At 40.9% G+C, this 27,954-nt stretch overlaps 1 protein-coding gene and 2 long non-coding RNA genes across 3 annotated transcripts in view; 2 read left to right on the top strand and 1 right to left on the bottom strand.

Annotated features, from left to right (window-relative positions):
• The window catches only part of LOC141276813 (uncharacterized), a 171,064-nt gene extending 161,050 nt beyond the window's left edge, over positions 1-10,014 (top strand). Inside the window, exon 5 of the long non-coding RNA XR_012326986.1 lies at positions 9,337-10,014. This is a non-coding gene — a long non-coding RNA (uncharacterized lncRNA). The remainder of the gene's footprint in view (positions 1-9,336) is intronic.
• The window catches only part of LGI1 (leucine rich glioma inactivated 1), a 33,165-nt gene extending 5,238 nt beyond the window's left edge, over positions 1-27,927 (bottom strand). Inside the window, exons 1-5 of the mRNA XM_004315061.4 lie at positions 27,388-27,927; positions 26,923-26,994; positions 9,193-9,264; positions 9,020-9,091; positions 1,247-1,318 (exon numbers count right to left, since the gene is read on the bottom strand). Coding sequence (XP_004315109.1) covers positions 1,247-1,318; positions 9,020-9,091; positions 9,193-9,264; positions 26,923-26,994; positions 27,388-27,854 — 755 coding nt within the window. The 5' untranslated portion in view covers positions 27,855-27,927. The remainder of the gene's footprint in view (positions 1-1,246; positions 1,319-9,019; positions 9,092-9,192; positions 9,265-26,922; positions 26,995-27,387) is intronic.
• Positions 10,391-27,919, top strand: LOC141276812 (uncharacterized). Its single transcript, XR_012326984.1, has 5 exons — positions 10,391-11,524; positions 11,885-11,939; positions 22,670-22,728; positions 24,292-24,366; positions 27,734-27,919. It is a non-coding gene; the product is annotated as an uncharacterized lncRNA (long non-coding RNA).
• Positions 27,928-27,954: the final 27 nt, after the last annotated feature.

A 27,954-nucleotide genomic window follows, 5' to 3' on the forward strand; every position in this document is an offset into this window, starting at 1 on the left:
GCCAATTTCAAGTGTTTTTTCTTTTGCTATTGTGGGGTATAGGCTGACACAAGGTTGGGCCAGAGGGTCCCCAAATACGCTGTATCCCCAAGGCTGCCGTGGGGAATCATCTAACTTCCAAGACATTCTCAGGACTCACCTCATATCTCAAGAATACTCTGACCCAGAATAATGAGTGTCAACTTTTCTGGGCTATTGTAAACCAGAGCGGATAACTGTGGTCTGTCCAAGACTATTTGGAAGTGTCCTGATTCTGACACTCTCTTGGAAATAAACCATCTTTCAGGAATTGGGGTAATAGGCATGGAGGAGGGGTGGGGGGAATACTACAAGGAACAAAGGAAGTTTTTCATAGCTTACTGATTTGAAGTTAAATCCTAGGTTTAGGAGAAAATTCTTGACTCAAATTTTTGTTATTGGAGAAAAGTTGTTTTGAATATATATTCTATAGCAAAGTACCTGAAAAATAAGAACTCCTTTGTTTTCATACATCTTTCGTTTGTTCCTGTTTTCTACTTTGTGACATTTAAATACCTTTCCAATGTTCTGGAAGGCACTTATTGAAGCTAAATTGCTTTTGAAAGGGTTAGGCATATATTACTTGCTTTCCTTACTACAAAATACACAAATTCTTTACAAAGATCTTTCACTCTGAGGCTTAAAAGTCAAAGTTTGAAAGCTCTTTTGTTTGAAAAAGGGTCAAAAATAATTAAGTTCATTCCCTTCCTGGGGCTTAAGCCAAATTCCTGGGGATTAAGCCTAGAGCTGTTGTTCAGTCTAATGAGAGAAAAGGCAAACTTTCTTCCCTTCCCCCACTTCCTGCTCCATTTCTCTCTTGACTGACCAACCCATGGGTGTAAACTTTCATCTTTATTCTGTCAGTTTCCCAGACTTCTTTATGTTTTTTCTTTGTAGCCCCATTTCCTGGACCTCATGAGAAAAAAAAAGGCATCTTGAAATCTCTATCTAGCCCTCCTCTTCCTAACCGCTCCAAGTCCCTTGTCATCAGTCCCTGCCATACAGGCACACACTTTGTCAAAGGCAAACTCGGGACTATATTTTCAGAATATAGTGGTAAATACCATAGGAGACTCAAACATTAGTCCAACTAAATTCAAATTTTAAGCCAATTTAAAAATTCTCATTTAATTTAAAGCCAATTAAAAAATTTAATAATCCACGCCAGGCTTCTTTGTTAACGACTGCAAATTAATTAATTAATCAGTGATTTCTTAGGTCCTCTTACACATTTGTTAAAGAATCCAGGCCTTTGAAAATGTCTTTTGGGAGAGTCTGGAGGTTGTTGTTTGCAAGGCTCCTGGAAAAAAAAAAAAAGAATGATGTAAACTGTAGTCATAAATGAAATAAATGCATTTTATGACCCCTTATGTATTATGGTATTAAACAAACAAGCAAACCCTCCAAAATACGAGTAACAGAATGATGCCTGGGCATCGGTCTTTCTACTTAGCACTGAGTATGAGCATCACACACTCAGGCATTCCATCTAAGGGATGCCTCCCCGTGTCCATGGTCTCCATGTGCTCTCTCTCCTCTCACTCAGGCTGCCCTTCTCCTCCCTCCCCCCACCGCCCCACTTGCTATAGAGAGCAGCTCAACCTCCAACTCTTAGTACCAACAGCTCTCAAATTTGGAGGCCTGTCTGATCTATCCCCCTTCCAGCACATTCTTTTTGTTTCCTCCTTTTTCTACATTTTTTCCCTTTTAGCTCCATTCATTCATTCCTCCTTAGAAAATAGCTTCCTTATAAATATCCATCTATTCACCCATCCATCCATCCATCCATCCATTCATCCTATTTAATCATCTCCTTTTCCCTTCTTCCAATTCTTGCCCTATTATCACAGGAATTGTTTTCTCCTTCTCTTTTTGTTCTTTCACTTACCGCTAAAATGATTCTGATGCTAATCAAGGGTAATAAGTAAGAAACAGTCCTGATAGTATCAAGGAAAGGGACATGTGTCCATACTGCAGAAATGTGCACATAACAAGGAACAGATGCTGTATGACAGGGAAGGGTACTAGGTACTGGTAATTTTCTATTTTTAACCAGCATTATACATGTACATGTTATATACTCTTCTTAGGAGTATTTTTAATTTTCACAATAAAAATTTAAAACTAAGGGCCTCCCTGGTGGCGCAGTGGTTGAGAGTCCGCCTGCTGATGCAGGGGACATGGGTTCGTGCCCCGGTCCGGGAAGATCCCACATGCCGCGGAGCGGCTGGGCCCGTGAGCCATGGCTGCTGAGCCTGCGCGTCCAGAGCCTGTGCTCCGCAACGGGAGAGGCCACAACAGTGAGAGGCCCGCGTACCGCAAAAAAAAACAAAAAAAAACAAAAGAGTCTATGCTGTCAGCCTCCAAAGCCCTTGAAAATTCTCTCACATTCCATTTAAAACACTCTCAAAAGTCTTCTATGTTTTCCACCTCCTTTAATTAATACAAGATTTCTCAAGTGCAAGCATTCAGAACTTTTAAAATCTATTTTTGTCAATTATGTTGTTTTTCTGAGTTTTAGAAATTACCACTAGATTAGAAAGCTTTTTTTCAATGAACCTCGACACAGAAGAAAGGGAACTGAATCAGAAGTTTCCAGTCTCAGTGATGGTCCATTTTGTGACAAAGAGCACAGCTTTGGAGTCATTCTTTCTGAGCTTGGTTTGAATCCCGGCTCCACTATTTACAGGCTGGGTGACTTTGGTTATGTACCTTCTCTGCGACTCAGCTTTTTCATTTTTTAAGCGGAGGTAATAATACCTCATATCATAAGAGTGTTAGAAAAAGTAAATGCGGTAACTCAGGATGGTAGTTGGACTACTCTCAATAAAGCGCAGCTGGGAGGAGTGGTGGTGGGGGGGGACAGGAAGGAGAAAGGCTTTTGTGTGGTCTTTGCCCAAGAAACAACATTTAGAAAACTGACCATACAAATGAACTGCTGTGACTGTCCGCCTATGCAGAATTAATAAAATGCTGCTAAAGAAGATTATTCCAGAGAACAGCTCCATAGTTCTTTTTACTGAATGGTGGTTAAATGAAGAGATTTCTTGGGTCTTGGACCAGTCTAGAATCACTCTCAAGTTATGTGTCTCAATATAGTTGCTGGCACAATGTGTCCTGAAGTTCTCATGCTAACTTCTCCTAAGTGGAAGTCCCTCCCCCGGAAACCAGCACGAAGTGCAACTGGCTGCAGGGCATGAGCTTGGAGGAGGCTGGGTCATAGGACAGTGGGAGTGAAATGATGAGAGTCAAGTCCTGAATTACTGCAGCCACTAGGGTTACACAGGAAGAGGCACCATGTTTTTATTGCTGCCCTGGGCAGTTCTTTTAAACAGCAGGTGAATCTGAGAGTTCCCGCTTCCTGCCCAAAGAACAGAGCTCTAAGCCTCACATACCCAAGGTGTTAAGAGTCAGTGAACTTCATAGATACAGAGAACAAATTGGTGGTTGCCAGAGGTGGGGTTGAGGGGATGGGAGAAATGGGTGAACTGCGGGTTTTTTTGTTTTTTGTCTTTTTGGGGTTTTTGGTTATAAAAAAAAAGATTAAAAAAAAAGGAATTCCAAAATTTTAAAAAAAACTCAATGAGCATCACCACCTTAGGTTTTACTATGGGGTAGGAATGCGCTGTATCTGGGTAACTGATGAGGGGTAGAACTGATTGGGAGAGAGTGAAAACAGGCCAATGAGAGGTTTGAGAAAACATGCATCAATGTTACTTTTTTTCTAGGATGACTTTGTAGTGAGTACTGGAAGGATGTTTTTCTTACCACTGTATCCCCAGTGCCTGGCATAATATAAGTCCTCAACAGCTACTTTTACATGAATGAATGAATGGGGCAGGCTGGAGTTGATAAGAAGAAGGCCATCCATCCAGACAAAGAAAAGAGCAGAGAATGCTTCTCTTAGGCCCTTGTACCAAGACACCGAGTTAGGGAGAAATTGCAAAGCCCTGTGAATTACCACTGCCCCACCTCCACGATGCTCACAAAGTGCCCTCCCTCCTCTGAGCCCTCACTGTGTAATAAGCCCTAAACAATAGGACGGCTCTTCTTTTTTTTTTTTAATTTGGCTGAGCCATGAGGATTCTAGTTCCCCGACCAGGATTCGAACCCAGGCCCCAGCAGTGAAAGCGCCGAGTCCTAACCACTGGACCACCAGGGAATTCCCTAGGAGGGCTCTTCAAAGTATGCCTGCCACTAAGCTCCATTCTCTAGGTCCTGACTCAGAGTCTACCTAAGAAACATTCTTTAAAACACCAGGGAAACTGCTGAGCTGAGCACCTAGCTGCCTTGAGACTAGCTGAGAAGGGTCAAGCATTCTCAGTGGCAGGCAGGCTTTCCTACCCAATGGAACTGATGACCATTCCCTCCACTTTGGTGTTTTCATGGTTTACCTGAGAAAACCTCTAATTATGGAGTATGGAACCTACTGGAAAGTCTTCTCTCTAAGGCAGACCAGACTGGCTCAGACAGCACGTTTGTTTCAGTGCCACTGGGGTCTGCTGCTAAGAAAGCATCGCCCACGGCCATCTGGGGTGCTCCCAGGCTCCCTGCAGTGCAGATTCTCAGCTTGAGTTGGTGTCTCACTGAATTTGCGGTACTTCAAGTACAGTTATTTTAATTTCATACAAAATGTTTAAAGGGGATAAATACACTACAGCATTCGGAGTCCTGATCCAGGACCAGTGGAAGTTAGGCAGTGAGGTTTAGTTTATTCCTACGTGATGGTGTTTACTGCATAGCACACTCTGTCCTAGGCACTTTGCATAGATTAACTGACCTAATCTCACGACAACCTTAGGATCTAGGTACTCCTAAGTATTTTATTATCCCCACCCCCATTTTTACAGATGATTATTATCACTTCCATATTACACATAAGAAATTGGAGGCACCATGAAGCTTAGTGACCTGCCTGATGTCCCACAGCTATTAACGGGTAAAGCCGTGCTTTGAACCCAGGCAGTCTGGTGGCAGCGATCCCCCTCAGCCAGTATATTGCACTGCCCTCTTTACATGCATGTCATTGTAAAGGCTGAAATGAGGACATCCTGCCTGACTAACTGGAGACACACAGGCACCCTGAGCTTGGGGACTGCTGTATATATCTTTTGCACCTCCGCAGTGGTGAGCAGTCGGTAGGTGTTCCCCAGCAGGTAGACATGGATGACATTTTCCCCAAATGTCTTTATACATGCATGCAAAGAATCCTGCCTCCACTGGGCCTTAGCCACGAGGACACTCATGTGACGCCCGAGGGAACCTTTACGAAAACCTCATGGATGTTAACAGAAACCAGTACAAAATGTTTAGAGATTTTGTGATCATTGGTCATAAATGATTTTTTAATTCAGTTTTTCCCTGATTTCAGAAGTAATACATGGTCATCAGGAAAAGTCAAACCTTTCTGAAATATATAAGCTATTCAAACACTTAAGTTAATCATATATAATATTACAGTCATTCAGAATAATCAAGAGAGGGTCCCAGGATTTGTAAGGACTTAAATATAAGGAATTCTCTTTTTTGCGGGGGGGTTGGTTTGAGGGGGAGAGAAGTCTATATAGTAAGTTTTAAGTTGTCTATTAATGTCTCTTTAGAAGGTAAGTCTACTGAGTTAGATGTATAAGAAGGTGAGATAAGTTCATTGCTTCTTTAGGAATGAACTGAATTTATATCAATGCTCAGGCAAGTCCCTTGGAGAAGCTTTAATGTTAGGCCAGGGTGGGAACCAGTTGGGTCTAAAAGTATATGTCTAATCCCAACTATTTGCATTTGGAGACTACAGCGAGGGTAGGGCTCCTCTCTTCAGGATCTTCTCTTCCTTCCCCAGCCATATTTGCTCCTCAAATGATGTCCTGTGGAAGGATCCAGCCAGCTCCATAAAGCTTTCTGATCCTGCTATAATTTTTTTTCTCTTTTTCCTTTCTTTTTTGGCCACTGCATGGATTGCGGGGTCTTAGTTCCCCAACCAGGGATTGAACCCAGGCCCTCAGCAGTGAGGGTCCGGAGTCCTAACTACGGGGCCACCAGGGAATTCCCCGGTCCTGCTATAATTGACATGGTGGCGAGGGCACTAGATGTCTCATTAAAGACTTCGGGAAACTTCTAACTTTTACCGCTACTAACTGGGGAGCAGCTTAAACTGAGGGTGTACCTCCGTGTTCTCATTCGCCAATGGGGATAGTGCCTGCCTTGTATCTTTCATAAGGTCATCAAGAGAGTGTAATGAGGTCAAGAATATGAAAAAGCTTTGTAAACGCTTTCTGTAGGTTAGAGGGTGAGGTGATAATTCTTTGCTACTTGAATGTTTGCCTTTAATTAAGAAGAATTGGTCTGAGGTGGAGGAAAGTGCACTTTGAAACCTAACACCTCTAAAATCTTAAAAAGAAAATTAATGGCTCAAACAAATGTCAGATTTATTTATAAGTGGTAAATAATGGAAAATGAACTTGATGTGCTGAGCCGTCAGAGGGACATTTGGGCTTCAAATCTTCCCTACCCATCTCTTCTTGAAAGGAAAAAAGGAAAGGAGAAAAGAAAAAAGGAAAGAAGGAAGGAAAGAAGGAAGAAGCAGAGAACTACACCTGGAGGAACAGCATAATTAGAAAGGAGATCATGACCTGGGGACAAGGCACTCAGTGAGAAAATACATGTTCATGTAATTCCTCTTGCTAGACTGAGCTCTTCCAGGTTGGAGCTGGATTTTATTCATTTTTGTGTGGCACATCCTAGAGACTATTTAGGATGAACCATATGGCAATGCCATTTTTGCAGATCCAAAAGAGTCTCATATTGGCAATGCCACACGAATCAACCTAAGTGTTTGATAAAGATGCAAGAGATCTAAGGGTCATATTCAATCGACTTTAACCTGTTCCCTCCTAAAACCTCCTTCCTACCTCCAGCACCTGTCAGACAGGTGGGACTTCCCTTTCATTGTCTGACTCTTTCATTGTCACGCCTCTCTCTTTGAAGCCTGCCTTTTGTGTTCCCTTGAGCTTGAAAATTTCTAGGTATTAAGCACATGCTATACCAGTGCCTTCTTCTTATATTCTTCATACCTCTAAAGAAGGGGCCTCATAATGACCCAAATTTATATTTCCATTTTATTTTATGGGCATGATAGGCTCTAGTCAAACAAAATGAATGTTCTTCACTAGGGTGTTGTATAAATTTTTTTCTTCCCCACTTTCCCTCCTTCCTCACCCCTCCCCTCTTTCCCCCTCATTCCTTCCTTTCTCTCTCTTTCTGCCTCCCTCCTTCCCTTCTTTCCATTCTTCCCTCCAGGTGAGGGAGGCCCTTAGGCTGGAGAGAAGATATACTTGATTGAACTAAGGGGCACGGCAAGGCTATGTCCAGGTTCCCAGAGAGAACACCAGGGTCTTACATCCTTCCTTCAGCCCCTCGTGATGCTGAGCCATTAGACACAGGCCATGTTGGATGGATTTATGTGAATCAAGTAGATTTCAAGTTGAAGTCATGAACTTCCATTTATCTTTCCATTTCTTCATTTCTTTTATTTATTTTTACTGAAAGATTAGGCTTGGTGGTGTTTGGCTCCGTAATCAAATGGCATAGCATTCGTACCATACACAGCCAGGTTTGCAGCACATTGTAACACTGATGTGAAAAGCAGTGTTGCAAACTGTTTATTTTATAAACATTATTTTCCTCATCATTTTATAATGACTATATACAGAAGCCTTGAAAGGTGCAGTGATTTCGTAAAATACATCTGGCCATCAGTTCCCTGTTGCTACAAATCCAAACAGCAGTAGAGACAAGGACTAGTAGAGGCAGCATGATGACCACGTAGACACCCTAGAATAAAGGTTCAGAGGGCAGAGCTGGAAATGAGGTACTGTGAGGCAACAGGTTAAAATCGACAGAATGACTATGATGCTTAGATGACTTGCATCTTTATCTAACACTAAAGAGACACGTATTAGGCACTTGAGAAACAGTCCCTGAATGGATGAGTAGCCATAGCAGTTCAGCTATTGAGTTGATGTTATCATAATTCCATAACTACTCAGTTCACTTGTCACGTATCCCCTCCAGGCTTCTGTTTCCTCATTTCTAGAACGGGGGTTGTGTGACTCTGGCAGAATCGTTGAGAGGATTAAATGAAAATTCACATAAAGCACACTGGCCAACATAGTAGTAGGCACTTAACAAATGTTAGTGCCATTTCTTCCCATGCCCTTCTAGTTTCCTTAAAAGTACATCTGTCTGTGAGTGTGTGTGTGTGTGTGTGTGTGTGTGTGTGTGTGTGTGTGTGTAGGGGGTGGGGGAGGGTAAGGGAAAAGAGTTACTTGGTTCCTGTCACTCAGGATTTCCCAGCCTCAGGACTGTGCCATTTTAGGCTGGATAATTCTTTGTTGTCAGGCTGTCCTGTGCACTGCACGATGTATATAGCAGCATTGCTGCCCTCTACCCACTAAATCCCAGTTGCATCCTCTACTTGTGACAATCAAACATGTCTCTAGATATTGGTGAATGTTCCCTGGGAGGTAAAATTGTCCCGTTAAGAACAGCTGATGTAGCTCTAATCATCCATTGAATAAATATTTTTCTTATTAAAAAGTTGTTCAGGTGCTGCGTAGACGTGGCCTGTGGTTCTAGTATATGTTTAAATGTATATGAAGTCAGGGCTTGTACAGAAAAAGAGAAACAGAGAATATCAAATTAAGCTATATAGTCAATTCATGAAGTGAGTAATGATGTAGATAATTACAAACGTTATTTCAGTCACACAATTTCCCTGGAGTAGATTGTTTTCCTAATTATTGCTGGTTTGGGCTAGTATTAATAGTAACTGGTTTCCTGGACACACACTGGCTAATGGCAGGGAGAGAAGGCAAATGTGCATGTAGAGAAATCATTTGGCTTTCTTAAATTTTCATGGATACCCACAAAGTGGGTGCTTTAACCACAGGTTATCAAGTTGCATTGCCCACTGGCAAGTTTAAAAAGTAATAGCAACATTCATACTTACAGGTGAATTAAAGACTTTAGTCCCCGGAAAGTATGTCTTGAAATGGACTTGATGTTGTTGTTTTCTATGAATCTGCAATAGGTTATAATATTTTGGGTCAGACAGCTGTAGGAACCTCAGAGCCCTTTTACTGAATCATTATGTTAAAAAAAAAAAAAGGTTATTTTACTTACAAATACTCTAGATGTGGGAGACCAATAAAAGCATCATCACTGATCACATCAAATGAGTTCGATGTGAATAACCTGCCCAGAAAAAGTTCACAATGAAACGGTTAAACTGACAGATTGTCAATCTTTGCTGCTTTTATCTCTCAGAGAAACGAGTGGGAGTTGTGCATGGAAAAATGTCTGGATGTCTGCCTTCTACAGTGTTATTTATTCAGGTAATTTTTGCAGCTTTTTTTTTTAACCGTCAGTTATCTCATCAAATGCTCATTGAGGGGTGCCTTGTGCCCCACTCCTCACAGGGATGGATGTCACATGCCCTGGGTAACATTTTGAGATACAATAGGGCAAGTATGGCAGTCGACAGCCAAATCAACATGTTGCAGGTTTCCATGCAAAGACACTAGCAGAATCTCCCCCTCTTGTTCTAGAAACTTCTGGAACATTCTGACCAGGCCAAATGCTGGTGTCATGGTTTCAAGCCTGGGAAACCTAGAAAACTAGCTCCGTGTCCAGTTATGCTGTGATATCTCATAGCAGATAAGCCACTGACACTGGCTTAATAAAAATCAACTAACCTCCTACTTTGAAAATAGAACAGGCTGAAGATGGGAAACCATGAGGCTTAGGAAGAGTCTCAGACGCATTTTATTACTACATAGTTGAAAAGGAATACTTTTGCTTGGACAAATTTATTTGCAATTTCAAAATCCACAGGGATTTGGTTTCAAAATAACTGATGAAAAGGAACATCAACCAGCCGTCCCCACATCCTGTTGAATTTCCCGAAGAATTTTTTTTTCTGAATGGGAGGCTTAACAGAGGTGATTATAGGTCAAATAATACAAAGTTATTTTTTTAGAATGAGTATTAATTTATGGAATTCATTAGATAAAGTGTTGATAAAGACTGAAAATAAATTTTTCATGTACTGATGACAAATTTATAATGAGTTCAAGTGACATTTAGTCTACATGTTAAGGTTTTCATATAGGAGAACCTCATATTTCACTTGTACTTAGAGTCTAAAATGTGACCGTGGTCATGGGACAGACCAGAAGTTTGACATAGTTTGACACCTCATGTCTCATACGTACTGTTTAATTGTACTATGTAAAGTCCAATATTCTCAGTTAGTAAACTATTTGACTTTTATTTTTGAGGTGTAGGGGTTAAAAATAACTGCCACTAACCAACTTAGTGACTTACCCTCTCTGAGCCTGTTAACTAAGGGGATTAAAACTAGGAGATGTCACTTTCTAAACAGTTGTGAATAACTTATTTGACATCTGGGATTCCTTCAGAATATTGAGAGGAGGGGGTAGCAGTGGGTTAGAGATGAACTGAGCATGAGGTGGTAATTTCTGAAATTGGAGGCTGGGTCCATGGGAGTAAATTTTACTATTATCCCTACTTTTATATATGCTTGAAAATTTCTGTAAAAATGGGCGAAAACACAAACAAAACCAGATGATCTCTTGCATTTCTTCCTAAGCTATCATTCCTGGAATGATATTGGATTCTCTTCTATCCCTTCTCCTTCCAACATCATACATAGCTTTATACTCAAGTGATTCACTAGACTCTGAAGAGTCAGCACTATCGAATAGTCATACGTATTAGATGCCCATAGTTATTCAAACAAATTCAAAGTTTTATGATTTCAGTCACAACTTTGGCAATTGTCTCTTCTTACTTCATGGTTCTGGGAAACAAGAGGATTACTCAGCCTTACTCCAAGGTAAGCTACCATCCAAAGTCTTCCTTGGGTTCCAGATGTTCATTTCATTCTGTATAAGCAGCAGCATCAAGGATGGAGAGAATGAAATAAGGCAGAAATAGATACAGAGAAATACCTCCCATGCTCACTGGTTTGCAAACTGTCCCGTGGTTGGACCAGTGACTTCAAAATCACACTCCAAGTCACTGGAAGAAATGGCTTCTAACACTAGTTCTTCTTATGTTGAATCATATGCATAACAGGGTAGGATATAGATATTAGTGGGCAGAATTAGCCCGTACATGTCAGGGAACTAAAACAGTGTTTCCACTAGAATTTTTATCTGCTTGTTCATTGCTTATCCCTAGCACCTGTAATAGTGCCTGTCCCATAGTGGACACTGAATAAACATTTGTTAAATAAAGAGGGATTTACTTTACATTAAATTCTGGTCATTACTACATTACTAGATTGAATGTTCCTTACAGCACGGGCTTATCTTTATTGACTTTTGTGTCCTCAGCCCTGAGCATATTTCCTGGCTGAATTGTGTTTGCTGAACTAGCTCGTAAGGATCAAAGCCTCTGGCTAAAACTACAACAACACGCAAGAATATGGGTGAGTCTCACAAACGTAAGTCCAGGGAAAGAAGCCAGAATGCAATAAAATACATCCTACATGATTGCACTTATATAAAGAACAAAACCCAGCAAAACTAATCTATGCTGGCAGAAGTCAAGATAGGGTTTACCCTCGAAGGTGAGTGGTAACGGGAAGGGGGCACAAAGGGAGTCTTTAGGGTAATGATAATGTTTGGTTTCTTGACCTGGGTGCTGGTTACAAGGGTGTTAACTTTATAAAAAATCATGGCAGGGGTGGGAGTGATGAATAGGCAGAGCATAGAGGATTTTTAGGGCAGTGCAAATACTCTGTATGCTACCATAATGATGGATACATGTCACTGTACATTTGCCATAGGATGTACAGCACCAAGACTGAACCCTAATGTAGACTATGGACTCTGGGCGATCAAGTAAGTTCATCAGTTGTAACAAACATACCACCTTGGTGGAGGAGGCTGGTGATGGGGGAGGCTATGCACGTGTCACGGTAGTGGGTCTATGGGAAATCTCTGTGCCTTCTCTTCAATTCTGCTGTGAACCTAAAACTGCTCCAAAAAAATTAAGTCTTAATTTAAACTATCAAGATGTACACTTAGGATATGCACACTTTTCTTTAAGTAAATTATATTTCAATAAAAAGTTTTCTTATAAAAGCTAAAACAAATCCCTCTGGCTAAGATAATAATGAATATCTAAATTCTAATATCTAGATTCTAATTCTAATATCTAGATATTCTAATATCTAGATTCTAAATTCAATTGTAATTTTCTTTGGACAAGGATTCCATGGACAAAGATTTGTTAATTTATACATACATTCTAAATATAGTTGAGCAGGCTATCCATTTTATTATCCTATATATACTTAAAAAAACTTAAAAAGGTCCTGTGCTATAAAGGGGGTAAAATGCCAATCTTTAATTTGTATGGGTTCCTTTATAAATGTTTGATTTCAGTATCATGATTTGTTATTGAGCCAGATGTGTTAAAGAATCCTAACGTCCCTGTTAAGGGAAACTGTGTCACTCCACCCCCTCTTCACACAAAACAGATCTGGGGCAGACCAGGGTGGCCAGGTTTTATACCTCATGACCTCTGTCCCTTTTCATAAATTATGAGACCAAGAAGGACTCCGTTCTTCATGCAGAGTAGCTGATCCTGAGGTCAGTCAGCATCCCATGGCCCAACTAGTCTGGTTCAAAAAGGTGAGTTGGGCGAAAGATGAATCCCTTCTTGGGGATTTGGAATCACAAACAGATGGAACCAGCTAGCAGAGGAGCTGAAGGAGAAAAGAGGCCTTAGGGTTGAGTTACCTCCATGGCAGGCAGACTGTGCAAGGCACACTCAGAAGAGAGTGGAATGCAGAGGAGACCCCACAAAGGGCAGCGTGTGTGAAGGCTGGAGCAGGGAGATGCCCAGATCTGTGTTAGATCCTACACCTGTGCTTCTCAAGCTTAGTTGCACTTAAATCACCTGCTTTAAGAATATTGGTACTGGGTTCTCGCCCTCAGGGATTCTGGTTAAATTCTATACCTGGGGTGTGGCCTGGGCATGAGATATTTAAAAGCTCCCCAGGTGTCTCTTACACACAGCCAGGGCTGCATATGGTAAACTTTCTTGTCAGCCACAATAGCCTTCCTTTACCTGTGGTGACCGAGGGGGCCTGTGCTCCTTGCAGCAAGTGTGGCTGGAATAGTTGCTCTGGTACACAGAGGTGCTGTGGATTGTCCCGTCTCCATAACTACAGGCAGCAGGAGTCCACAATAATATGACTCAGATTTGACAACTGCCCTCACAAAAGTAGCACATGGATGGGTGGGTGGGGATAAGTGTACTGTCTGAATGAACTGGTTACCCTGAGCTGCAAATCAGAGATCTCTATCCATACACTTGCCAAGCGGCCATCCAGTAGGTTGGTGCAGAGATAATGTAGAGTTTGCCCTCTGCCCCTGATCCTGTGGGAACATTTGAGGTCTCTGCCACTTCCTCTATTCTTAGGGAGGGAAAAAGGCAGGCACTGTTCCCTAGGATTTTGGTGGAGGTGGACACAGGGATGCACCTTGTCCTTTCTGTACCCTCCCCCCAAGGGCTGTGCACTTAGGTCTCTTAGCCATCAGTCTCATGAGTGCAGTACGAAAACAACGGAGTGTAGGAGGTGCGGGGAGGAGTTTTTTCCTCTGCAACCAAGGGAGTGTGTACTTCCTTATCAAGAAAGACATTTAAGACCGTACATATCAACTGTCAATACCATGCAGGCAATAGCTCATTCTTTAAATGATGATTGTTGCCTCCATGATAGCCTGTATTTCATAGACTCCTGCTGCATTATCTTATTTGGTCTTTGAACCAACTCTGTGAAAGTGGTAGAGTAGGTGTTAATAGCTGTTTGGCAGGAGGAAACTGAGGCCTAGAGGAATGTTAAAAGCTTTGACCAAGGTCATGAGGCCCAAGACTCCTGGTCTACTGCCCTTTCCACACACTGGGTGGTCTCTCAGTATAGGACCCGGATCACATAGTGATACAACATCCCCATTCTGGTAGACAACCATAATAACACTACTCAGCTTATGCAGTTTTAAGAAATCTAATTAAGTCATAATTCCTTTTTTAAAGGAATTAATTACTCAAAATAAGCAGTCTTAAAGTCACATTAAGGTCATGTCAACTTGTATTTTTTTCAAGTCAAGAATTTTAAAAATCTGAATGCGGTTCGGTGTATTCTGCTTAAGGACGCTACATGCTCAGTGTAGAAATTCTGGAAAATAAAGAAAAGCTTAAAGAAGAAAATAAAGATCACTGTAATCATACTACCTAAAGATGTGAATATGTGTATATATAATAAATATATGATACATGCATGTATATATTTATAAAATTGGAATAATAATTTTATTGTTCTGTGTCCTCCTTTTCATGTACTTATAATTTCTCAGGACAATACATTTTCAATATATAATTTTAACAGACGAGTAAGTTTTGTATTATGGAGATATCGGGATTTAACTTTTTTATTGTTGATTCCAATTTTCACTATTATAAACACTACCATAACCACCCTCTCATGCAAGTATTTTTCCATATTCCTAATTCTTTCCTTAGAATAGACTTAGGATAGATTTTTAAAAGTAACATTATTGGATTGTATATGGTTTGTATGTCTCTAGTTTATTACTAACTCGTATCAAATTACATGTTCAATTCTGAATATAAAAACGCCTGTTTTTACCACATCCTTACCAACATTTAGTATTATCATTTTTGTTTCTTTTTCTATGAAATCATGTTCTTTGACCATTTTTGTTGCTTTCTAAGCGCCTTTTATTTACTAAGGATATTAGCTATTCTTTTCCTTTCTTATTTGATGCTGAGTTTTTCCCTACTGATTATGATTTGCCTTTTGAATCATGATTTTTAACATATAGACATTTTACATTTTAACAAAATATATCAACTTCTATTATATATTCTTTCTTTGCTGTAATTCTTAAAATGTTTTTTCCTACCTTGATATTAATGAAATATTACCTAAACCTCCCTCCTTAAGCTTTTTTTTTTTTGACTCTAATTTATTTGGGACTTACTTTTATCTATGATGTGAGGTGAGACATTGCCTTGATTCCTGCCTAGAATTTACCCAAATTTGCCAAAGCCTGTTGTTGAATAATTAATGCCCTCCCCCGCCCCGCCACTTGCGAGTACGTATTACTTCCTTCAAATGTCTGCTATTTTATTGGGTTTTTCCAAAAATGAAATCTTGGATTTACTTATTCCCACTGCTTCCTAATTTATTTTTTTTTTCTGTTTATTATTTATTTTCTCTTGAGGTCCTTAGAATATGTATTGTTTCATGCTCAATTCATATGTTTTTATTCTTTCTGATTTAAAATGAAAGTATCAATATTTAGAAATATGTCTTTACCTCTACGTAAAGCATCCAGTAAGTTTTAAATGTAATGTCTTAAAATTGCATATTTGATTTCAACAAATATTTAGAATAATATTCTTAAAATTTCCTGTTGATGATAGTTTTTTATTTTAAAGCTTTCATAAATTTAAAATTAATATTGCACTGGGACCAGAGGACGAGATCTGTAAAATGTCTGCTGACCCTGAGCTCCAGTTCTTCCTTCTGACTACCTATTTTCAACTGTCTGTAGGAGTGGGTCGCACCTCTCCATAAGCAATAAATTAACACCAAGGCTGAAAGGTTATTAGGGGGTTCCTAGTTGAAAAGCTAGGACCAGCAGCACTTAATTCAAAAGGGGCAGAGAAGTGTGTGATAGGGTTGGCATGGAGCTCAAGTGCTGGGATCAGCAACAGAGAAGTAAAGGAAGAAGCAGAGGATCACAGAATGAGGATCTAGCTACATTAGGTGGAGGTCAAGGCTAAGGCTGCCCAACATCCAGCTGGGGGTCCACAAGAGTAAAATAACTGGGCAGGAGGGACATGTGTCGATGCCAAGGCTGCTGGGCTGCTGAAGTGGTTTCTTGCCCTGGCTTCTCACCTCTTCTAGGGACCAGGGAAGGAGCATGCTGCAGAGGGAATCGCAAAGCCTGGGTCTTCATTGCCACTTGGCCGTAAATCCTCTGTGTGGCCTTGAGCACATCACTTCTCCTCTCTATGTTGTCAAATGAGGGGTCTAAACTAGCTTGAAAGATGTATGCGTCAGGCTTGTAGGGCTGCAGGCTTCATTCATGGAAGAGTAGGCATGGCCTCTACATGAGGAGTGGGGCATAGTGGGGAGGCAGGTCTGCAGATGGCTGAAAGGGAGGAGTAACCCTGCTGGGAAAATCTCCCCTTGTTTCAAGCCAGACTGCTCATCTAGTCACATCAGGGCCCCCTGGCTCTAATGACACTTCTTCAGACTCTCTCTAGTCACCCGTGACATCTTAACTGCCATCAGAATTGTCATTGTTCCACAAGTGGTCTGCATTTTATCTTCCAGCCTGAAGCAGATCTTTGCAGCTATGGAGTGGGGGATGATTTAGGGGGCTCTCCCATAAAACAACCCCTCAGTAAGGGCTACTCTGGATGAAGAAGAGTGAGCAGCCAGCATTGGGCTGTCCCTTAGAGATGGCACTGATTAGACATAGAATAGAGAATCTGGTTTCTAAGTTTGTGGCTGCCGTTTATTATGTACATGATACATCAAGGAGGTAAATCTATTTCATCCTCCATTAAAATAGGAATGATAATAACAAAAAGATTTCCTGGAAGATTCTAAGAATTCCATGAGATAATGTATAAGAGCATGTCTCCAATGCTTCTGCCAAGGAATCGCTCAGCAACGAGCATAGACATAAAATATCAGAGCTGGAAGAGCTTTTAGCTCTAGTGAAGGACCTTAGTTATACAGAGTGGGAAACTGAGGTCCAGTGAGATTGTCACCTACCTAAGAGAGCTGTTATGAGCGTTGTCCAGGGAATTAGGCAGCCGTGGGCAGTGTTGCGTAAACATACTTCCAAGTACATATGTGTGCCTGTGTGTGTATATGTGCATATATATGTAAATGAGAGAGCAAGATGCATGGGTTACAGCCGTTGGAAGATTCGAGGGCATAGCTGGAGGGGCTGGCCAACTTGTTTAGAGCTGCCTCTGCTTAAATGATTCAGACCTGCTAGCTGTTACTAATATTCTCCTTTATCCAAAAGAATAGGACTGGTTGAATGAAAGTTAATAATAGGCCAATGATTAACTTCAGTTAAATGCCCACGTTCTAAGTGCATGTGCCACGTGAATAATTTACATCTGAATATTTTAAAATATGCTCTTAAGATAGGAAAGCATTAAAATGGGACACATCGCGTATGAGCGCATTATGTCACAGTTCTTTTTGACTTTCATCCTTGGAAAACATTTTCAATGTAATTCAGCTGATCCTTAAGTAGACCACCACCTCTTCGATCTGGATTGATGGAGAGTAACCTTACTTTTGCTCTCGTAAGTCTGAGGGGGGGGGGGGCATCCTAGAGAGATATGCCATTCAATTCCTCAGGTGAGGAAACTGAGGCCTGCGGAATTAAGTGACTTATTCAAGGCCACATCTTTTGTCAGGAGCAGCGCCAGGTTTAGAATGTAGATTTTAGATTTGCAGGGCTTCCCTGGGGAATATTCTTGGCATGCACCCTAGCAAAGGCTTGAGCATGGACCCACCCCTTTGGTTTTATAGTTCATTACCTCTCCTCCCAGGATAGTCAAAACTTTTCCTTTATAGACATTGGCATAACTAGTCAACAGCCCACCCTCCCGACGTTGTTTGTAAATTCAGTCTGTATTTCCCTGCTTCTAAAAAGCAAAGGAGGAGGGACTTAAATTTTATTTAAAGCCTATTCTATGCCAAGCCTCGTCTTTATCAGATTGCCATCTATTAACTCATTTTAATCCTCCAATGAACACTGTAGTGTAGTCTCCATTTAAGATACAAAGAAACCCGAGGTGAGAGAGGTAATTTGAAGCTTGTAACTGGCAGAGCTGGGATTCTGTGCTCCAGTATGATCTCCCCCCGGACTGGTAATGGTCATGGGCAAGGCCATGCTTCCTCCTTTTAGTCCTATCAGATCTGCCCAGTATCTGCTACAAATCTAGGCAAGCCTTGCCCAGTAGTTCCCCGAGTGTAGTCCCTGGAACACAAGGCCTTTACGGGGTTGAGAGGTTTTACGTGAACAACAACAGAAAAAAACAGACAAATAAATTTGGGGAAAGTGGGTAAATGAAGTTACTCGGGGTTCCTAATTACACGAATCTTTCTATCCTTAAGTAAATTGAGACTCTTCAAAAGGGATTTAAATATGCAGCTTCCCAATCTTATTGATAATGGGACGCTTTTATCATTGAGTTTTATATACAGTGTGTATACCCAGGGAAATGCTGGATTAGGCATTTGGGAAATAGCTGTGAGGGAATCCTCTCAAAACAAAAACAGTGAGAGTGTAAATTTAAGCTCAAGGGCTTTTTCCTATCGAATGGGCTGCAAGTGATAATCTACTTCCTCTGAAAGATGGAGCTCCACTGGGAGGTCCCCAAAGAAGCAGAGTGTGCCACGCTGCTTGACCAGGTAGACAGCCTGGCAGTGAGTCACTCCTTATATGGAGATAGATGGTTTAATGGATCCTTTAAGATAGGATTCTTTCTACCCACCCAAGCTCTGTTAGCAAGCCTCTCTAGAACAAGCTGAGGTATAAATAATTAAGCTAATAAATAAAGCAAGGGACTTCCCTGGTGGCGCAGTGGTTAAGAATCTGCCTGCCAATGCAGGGGACATGGGTTCGAGCCCTGGTCCAGGAAGATCCCACATGCCGCGGATCAACTAAGCCCGTGTGCCACAACTACTATGCCTGCTCTCTAGAGCCCGAGAGCCACAACTACTGAGCCGGTGTGCCACAACTACTGAAGCCCGCGTGCCTAGAGCCCGTGCTCCGCAACAAGAGAAGCCACCACAATGAGAAGCCCCACACCGCAACGAAGAGTAGCCCCCGCTTGCCACAACTAGAGAAAGCCCGTGCACAGCAATGAAGACCCAACACAGCCATAAATAAATAAATAAATGAATAAATAATAAAAATAATAATAAATAAAATAGGGCTTCCCTGGTGGCGCAGTGGTTGAGAGTCTGCCTGCCGATGCAGGGGACATGGGTTCGTGCACCAGTCCGGGAAGATCCCACATGCCGCGGAGCGGCTGGGCCTGTGAGCCATGGCCGCTGAGCCTGCGCATCCAGAGCCTGTGCTCCGCAACGGGAGAGGCCACAACAGTGAGAGGCCCGCGTATCGCAAAAAAATAAATAAATAAATAAAAAGAAGCTCTTTAAAAATAAATAAATAAATAAAGCAAACACCGAAGGCATAGATTCCCAATATCCTGTTGTAGGTTAAGAAAAGGAAAACAACATAAAATAATTCCAGAGACTTTTCTAAGCCAAGATGCATTGCGAGTAGCCAAGCAGGGATAGAATGAGTGGTTTCCCAAATTTATTTGAGCACAGAACTCTTTTTTTTTTCAGGACAACTGTTCTATAGGACACGAGTTTAGAAAACATTGGTCTAAGATATAACTTTAAAGTATATAAGTCCCTTTCCATTTGCTCTTTTCTTCACTCTCTCTCTCTTTCAAAGGAAGGAGACCAGAGTTTACACATACAAAGAGAGTTGAACCCTAGGGAAACTCGATGTTCTTGCAGCGGGCCACTCTTTCAAAGGGCTTGTCAACGATTTTCTCCAGGAATGAGGACACATCCCCTGCATATCCGCACTAATGACAAAGGTTGACCCTTTGAGAGGGGATTCGATTTGGGGAACAAAGCTATGCAAAGTTAAGCCCAGTTATTCATGTTCAAGAGGAAGCAGAGAGAAGTAGTTAAAAGTGAGGATGTGGGTTTACACTCCGGCTCTGCAGACTTATGAGGGGTGTGACATCGCGGAGGTTACCTAACCCTTCTAGGATTTAGTGCTTCATCTGCAAAATGGACATAATCACACTTCCTCACAGGGTTATTGTGATGATGAAATAAAAAATGAGACATATACAGTGCTTGGCATCAGGCAATACAAAAATGACAATGTCCCCTAACAAAACTTTGCCTGGTTTTATTGTATGACTTGTAAACTGGCAGTGAAGACAATTCTCAAAGATCTAGAAACGTTTAGCTATAGAAGCAAAGTTAGGAAGAATCTCTGATCTCCTGTAAGGAATTCTCTGCAAGTCAGGAGTTACTTGTGCATATAAATTCTAGTCTGTTTATTTTTTAAAGGTCGTTGTTTTTTAATCACAATTTACACAGGCAAGCACCTGTCATCCTGCCATGTAAATGGGCTCAACAATTCCTTTCCAGTCCTTGCCCCATGGGAGGGATATTGAAACATTGTTCTACCATCAGCCACCATGGGAGCTCCTGGTAAAGTCCCAGTGGACCTGCTTGGGAAATTATTATTCCCAAACTACATTATTATTCTAATAATAACTTTATAATAGTCAATTCCATAGAATGAGGCTCTTTCATTTAACAATCTAATTTACTGGTTTGTTAGAATTGATACAATAAATTGTCCTTTTCTTTAACAAGGCCATTTTCTATATTATGTATTCTATCCTACAAACAGTACTCTGTTTGTAGAATAGAATAGAATACAATAGAATTTTTAAGCAGAAAGAGACCTTAGTTAATTGAACATGAAGGTCTCAAAATGCCAATTACATATGTTTTGTTTGGTCTCCTGTTTCAGAAATCTGCCTCCAGATTTCTGCCTTCCCCTGAAAATTTAAAAAGTAAGACCACATATTCATGTGCGGTCAGCAATAATCAGTTGAAACTGAAGATGTCATTTTTAGGTAAGACATGTCTTGTCTGGTTTACCCCAGTCACTACCACTCCCTACTGTCTTATACCCAACTGTTTCCTTCATTTACCTTATCACCCCAGCCCCCACTGGGCATTTGAGTGTGAGAACCATAATTTAATCTATCTCTGATATTTTCTACATATAAAATCTGAGGCCCAGGGATACTTGGTCACACAGCCCGTTACTGTCTGAACTGGATTTCAAACCCAAGTCTCCTGACTTCTACTTCAGGCTTCTTACCATCTTACCACAAAACTACTCATCTGAAGACTGGCCAGTGTTAATTATTTTTAACAAAACTTGACATGTTTACAAAATACGGTTCCAGTTGTTTTTTCATGAGGAAGAAGTGAAAGGGTTCTGCTTCTCTTTTCCCCTCCCATTCTCGGAAAGGTAAATAGTTCACGTTCCTTGTGAGAAGTATTTGAAGAAAGATTTCTTAGCAGGTTCTGATGGAGACCTATGCGTAGAACAATAGAATTTTACAGCTAGCACTGTAGGAAAACCCAAACTATACAATCAGATGCTAATCTGATGTTAAGGTCATTCAAATTAAAGTGATTTTCAGAACTATAATGAAAGCTAATGTTTATTGAGTTACAGGAGCTGTGCCAAGTGCTTTACGTGTACTGTTTCATTGAATCCTGACTGTAATCCTGTGTAACAGGTACTATGGTTATTGCCCACTTTGTAGATGCAGATAATGAGGCTTGGTTAAACTTGCCCCGAATCACAGAACTAGGAAGCAGCAGAGCGAGGATTTGAACCCACGTCTATTTGACCACAAAACCTGTGTTCTTTACTACTTGCCACATTGCCAGCTCACCAGGGTTAGCCATTTTGACACCACAGCTGTCACTGTAATGCCCTGGGATCATTTTGTAGCCTATATCAGCCGTAGGCTCAACAATGGGCAAGAGTCACCATCCTCACCAATCAACTGAATATCATTTTGAACAAAATGAGAGAGCTTATCATGACTGCCTTATGATACAGTCTTTGTGTTCATAAATTTGCTCTTCATCTTAATAATGCTCAACCAACATTTTTCTTTGGATGTCCTGTCAGACTGGATGAAGGGGGACTTTGAACCTTCACAGGAGAGAGGCTAGTCAAACCTGGGAGAGAACCTGGGTGGCAAATATGATTTTGTACTTGTCAAAGACCTAGAGGAAATCAGAGTGAAACAAAAGGGATTCAGCAGGTGGGTCTAAAGAAAGATTTTGGATGCTTTGCCTTTTAAGTTCCAGTACACTGGAAATATCTGTTGAAGGAGTTTGACATCATAATGTCGTGAACAAATATCTCTTCATGGTTTTTTTTTGGTTCAGCCCACTTTCCAGACGTCCACACTATTAATTCACATGAAATCTGATTGTGTATACAAAACATACAAAAGAGCAGGTACATGACCGAGACTATCTACTGATAGGAAAACAGGAATCTCTAGTATAAAATCTATAAAAATATGAACTGAATTCAACAAACATATAGTAAGCAAGATCTAAGCTTATAACATCCGGGCTCTTTTCTAGGACCTTGGCTATTGAGAATCCTCGAGAAACAAGGGCAGACACAAGCACAGTTAGCTCTAAAAATGACAGAAAGAACTATAGACATCAGTAAAATCTACAGAGCTTGAGAAAATAGAGGTACTTCAGGCTGGTATGCATGGATCTTACAGTGTGTGGGTGTATGTGTGTGTGTATGTGTGTGTGCGATCAATACTGCGAGAGATGACCCTAGACAAATAGCCAAATTCTATTAATACCAACTCGGGTGTTCAGATGTTTCTCTGTTTCTAGGGAACCATTAAAGGCTTCCAAGCATGAGGGTGACATGATGAGATCTGCGCTTCAAGAAGGTAACCCTGATGGAGGTGGGGAGAATAGGGACCGGAATCGGGGGACCAGTGCAGAATCTCCCCAGCAGCCTGTGGAACAGTGATTGCAGCCTCAGTTAGGGCCATGGTCCTGGGGTGAAGAGGAGATGGCAGATTCTCATGCTGTTTCCTGTTGAAAGTGGACATGAGGGAGAGGTAACTCCTAAGTTTCTTGCTTGAATAATTGAGAGAATGAAATACACCTTCAGAGAAAACCTTTGGTGTACAGGGCTGTGTGCACAGTCACAACAATTAATTAATTAAGAAGTTAAAAATCAGAGCTATGGGTCATTGGGCAGATTGTAGACAAAACAGCCTAGGTGATTGAAATGTTTACTTTTTCGTCCCTTGTGGGCCATCAACTGGGCACAAACCAAAACATGCTCATCTATAACCGGCCAGTAATTCCTCTAGAAGCCCTCTTAGCTGATGGGTCTGGCTTGAGTTGTCACTGAAGATTGCTAACTGTTTCTTACATTTGTCATGTAAGGAGGAATAGAAAAAGAGGCTAATCGCTGTACAGGTGAGAGAGGCTATGGATAGCTTTCCCCGGACAAATCCTATTTTGAAGAACTGAATGATAAAATCTTAGTAAGGATGGACTTATGATTTATCATGTTCATGCTGTTTGCTTTTCTGTTTTTTAGTTTTTGATTTCTTATGGGCTATATATTTATGTATTGATTGTGGATTAATAAAAGAAATGATGATATTTTTTCCCCAGAGGGATCAATTCTGTTGCTTCAGACAAGGTCAGATCTCACTGGAATAAATAGAATTTTTTCTGGTTACACCAAATTCTTATATAAAGATTTTGTGTGTGTGCATGATACTAACCTAACCCTGTAATTTACTCCCTGCAAATAGAACTCTCTTTAGAGTTGGATAGCTTTAGTTTATTAAAAATTTGATCAACAAATGGCAATGTGGCCACATTTTATGCTCTTAAATTTGAATTTTACTTCTGTAATGAGCCTACATCATTGGGGATTTTAGTCTGTGGTTGAGAAGAACAGGACTGTCCTGTGTGAAAACACATTTCTGTAAATTGCCTTCGCTACAAGTACCACTCGCTCCTATCACTAAAAACAGACTAGAATGAATAATCATTCCCACCGGTTATGTTTCACAGCAGGCCTATGGAAACATGAATGAAATTACATTTGCTTGGGAAAGGTTTTGTTGCTGTTGTTTAAAACCATAGGTGTTTTTTAAAAAAATAGGTTTGTATAACTAATCTGATGAATTTTTATTGGATAATTTTATTCTTCCTCTCTACAGAGTGTGGGCTTTTGTTTTTCTTGTTCTCCAACACACATTGCCAGCCAAGGCCTACCAGGATCTTTTCCCCAAAAACATTATATGTAACTTAAGGAGGCACTACGTCTGTTTCCCTCAGTACCCCAGGCTAACATTTCAAAAAGTACTTCTCATCATGCCTTCTGCAGAAGGTCTGAAAAAGCATTTGGGGCCATAATGAAATTACCAGATTGTTAGGGTGGGCGACATGAATGGGTCATTTCTTTTCTCTTTTCCACAACTTAGCAAGAAACCAACTGCCTTTGTACATCAATCAAGCAGAATCGATTCTGAAGTTTCTCTCTTCACAGGATATGACAGGTCAGTTTGGTAATCCGCGGTCACGAATACCATTAGAATTCATTGCAAACCCCGAGCAATGGTTGGTGTGATCCAGGTCTGGTCTGATGGCAAAAGTCATGCAAAGGCAAATAAGACCCCTGGGTCTTCATGTTCCAGTGTGGGGTGTTCAGGGCAGTGGATGGCCCTGTCCTACAGAAAAACTCTTTCTGTCTGTGAGCCATGCATTCCCACCACTGTTATGATTATGACACTGTTCATACTTGGAGCTTTTTCATTTATTTTCTCCTCAGTGAAAATGCGCTTATTAGACCCTTTCCCAACGACAGGAGGAAACAGAGAACATTGGACAGGAAGAATGGGGAGCAGAATCTTTAGGAAACAGGATCCTGGAGATCAGAGACAAACTTTGACCCTGGACAATTTTGCATAAGATCAGCACTGGCACAGATCTGCCACGTTGAGGTTAGCCAGTGTGAGTTAAGTAAGGACATCCAGGGCAAGAATTACTCGCCCTTTTGTTATTTCTGAAAACTGAACTGCTTTTAGAAATAAGGGCTGGAATGTTCCATAGGAACTCAGAGCATGGAACGCAGGGGCATGGCACACACGCTCCGTGTGGGCTATTTAAAAACCAGTTCCTTGGCTTTCCTCTGTGATTCTAAATACGTGTAATCACATTACTCTGCAGCAGCCGGTAACTATTTCTATAACATTGTCCAGCATCTGTGTTTGCTGAGGCCGGATCCACCCAGCAGAAACACAGAGTGGAGAGGTGCTAACTGATGAGGTTGATCGATCCGGGCTTTCTGTGTCACAGCTAATGCCCATCCAGTGTTGGAATTTGAGTAGTATGTGTCAACTGACGCTTCTCAAATTTTAAGGACTGATCTATTTAACTCTCCTGGGGAGAGAGAGGTGCCTTAGCTCAACAAAAGGATGCTTTTAAAATGAGCCATTTATGTATTTAACAAATAATAACATAGGCACAACTGATCACTTTCTCACATACAAGCAATTCTTATCCTACGGAAGGATCCCAGCACTGAAGACTTTGCCCCTTTATGTGCTAAAGACTCTGTCTTTTTTGAATTTGTTTGATGTACTAACACTTCCCCTAATCACACTATTAGCCATCAATCAAACAGATAAATCACTTAGGAATATTCTACTCAATTGTTAATCATTCAAAGACATTAGCTAGTAGAAGGACAGTAGCCAACATTATTACATAATATCAAAACACCTGATCAGGTTTGTGAAATGAAATAGTCAAACCAGTTTGGGGATTTCATATAGACGAAACAATAAATTAAGTGATTTTTTTTTAGCTTTTTTAGCTTTATGTGAAAAGTTAAAACCCTACCATTTATAAAATGTGTAACCATTTGTCACATCCTATACCAAGCATTTTATCTACTTAAATCTTATTTATCTCTGATAACTTTTCAAGGTGTCATCACCTCCATTTTACAGATGAGGAGACTGAGGCTCAGAGAGAATTAGTCATTTGCACACAATTTCACGTCTAGTTTCTAGGGAGTGGTAGGGTGAGATTTACACACAGGTCTCTCGCATTTCAAATCCATGCTGTTTGCCTCTGTATATAAAACCTCAAAAGGCCAAAATGGCCAATTAAGGCAAGAAAACAAAAACAGGCAAAAAAACTTGGGTCCAGGATCATGCAGTTAAGATAACTACAGCTCAGTTGATGGACATTTGGCTGATTCCCCCCCTGGAACCGGTAACTACAACCCAGTCTGTGGCCTGACACCTGAGAACGGGGTGGGGGGTTGGGGGGGACCTCTTGCCCCCATATGTGGTCCTGATCTAAGAACTAACACTCCAATGGCCAAACGTTACACGTCAGAACAAATTATCCATGTTACGTTATGACTGTGGAGAGATCTGATTTCTTAGTCAAATATTATTTTTTGACTATTTTCAGACATAGACTGAATATATGGTTCCCTCATGGCTAACTTAAAACACACAGCAAAGACTAATCCTTTGCACTCTCCTATATTAATATTTCCTTTCCCTCCTTATAAGGGGATGAGTTATAAATTAGATGAGATTAGAAAGCAGTCACTTGAGAATGAATATTTTAAGGAATTACCTAGAAAGAACTGAGATTTTTCTTCCCCACACGGTAAATCATACAGAGTAGCAGCCTGCCCCAGGTCCCCGAGGACAACATCTTGAGCGCATATGTTATGCTGGGTTCTGTATTGACTAATTCAGAAACTCCAGGGTAAAATTACCAAAGTTCCCAAGTCAAAATTGAAAGTAAAAGGGTGGAATGAAATGAAGATCATTGTTGCAACATTCCAACAACTTCATAAATAGCCATGAAAGTAGCTAGCATTACAGGTTAGCAAATTTACAATTGCAAGCATCAATCCGCACCGTGGGTGTCAAGTCGCAAACAAACCCAGCTACCTCACTTTACTGATATTCCTTTCCTCTCCAGAAATATAATCACATTTGACAAAATTAATATTGAGATCGTTTTACTAGAGGGTTTATCCAAATATATGCCGTATTAAAAATAGTCATGATATAAATATTTCTCACAAGAGCTGCAGCGATGGTGTGAATAAAAAACTCCCTTCTGAGATTTCAGTAAAACCAGATCTCACAAAGGATCTGAAAGAAAACAAAACAAAACAATAAACAGACACACACAAAGAGACACACACACAGAACAAACCTTATGTTAATCCAGTTTAGCAAAACAGTCACTATTTGACACTATTTTATGAAGTACGATACTGTTCCTTTCCAGATGAAGTAGGAGAGATGAATCTGCTACAGGTTTCTCATAATAATGTTCAGGGGTGGAAGATATCTAAGCATGTTCTGTAGCAGCTAATAAAAATCAAAATTTCTAAATGCAGCAAAATGTTAGCCCTGTCAAATGGCCAAGCGTGCAAGAGGAATCTCTCCCCATGCCCTTCTACCAATACATGCAAAGCCCCAAATACATCGGCTGGAATTTTTAAATTGTAAATTAGATACCAAAATGCTTACGGGCCTTACAATGAGATAACGTCAGGAGGAACGGTGCGTGGAATGGATCTGGCATTCTCACATAAAGCATTATCTTTGGTACAAGTACACACGGCAGGGCATTTTGGCTTCGCTGGTTTCTTCCCCTCAGTCAGCAAAAGCGCAGATAAGAGACATAGGCAATAAGCAATTCTTTTCAGGGGGATGCAGGCATTTCCCATCCTTTGGCTTCTCTCTGATTCCATGCAGTCGAAAAAATATCCCCAAACATGAACAGGGCTTCTGGAATTCAGATGGTGATTGTCTTGCTTTAAGACCAGGTCACATAAGAGTCCACCCTTTTCCTCTGCCTCTGTCTCTCTGCTTTTCAAAACAGGGACCTGCAGCTGATTCGTGAGCTGCTCCTCGCTCCAGCGATGCACTGCTCGGGGAAGAGACCTGTGAGGTGCTGCGAGATGGGAGGGATCCAACTGCTCGAGGAGAGAGCGGACTTGCATCACCACGAAAACACTGAGCACAGACCAGCCTTCGAAGGCAAAGCGAAGTGATGTAACAGAAAATAAACAGCTTTCTGCTTGCACCGGGAGCCCTTTAATT

Source organism: Tursiops truncatus, chromosome 16 (assembly GCF_011762595.2).
Source record: "Tursiops truncatus isolate mTurTru1 chromosome 16, mTurTru1.mat.Y, whole genome shotgun sequence".
Taxonomy (NCBI): domain Eukaryota; kingdom Metazoa; phylum Chordata; class Mammalia; order Artiodactyla; family Delphinidae; genus Tursiops; species Tursiops truncatus.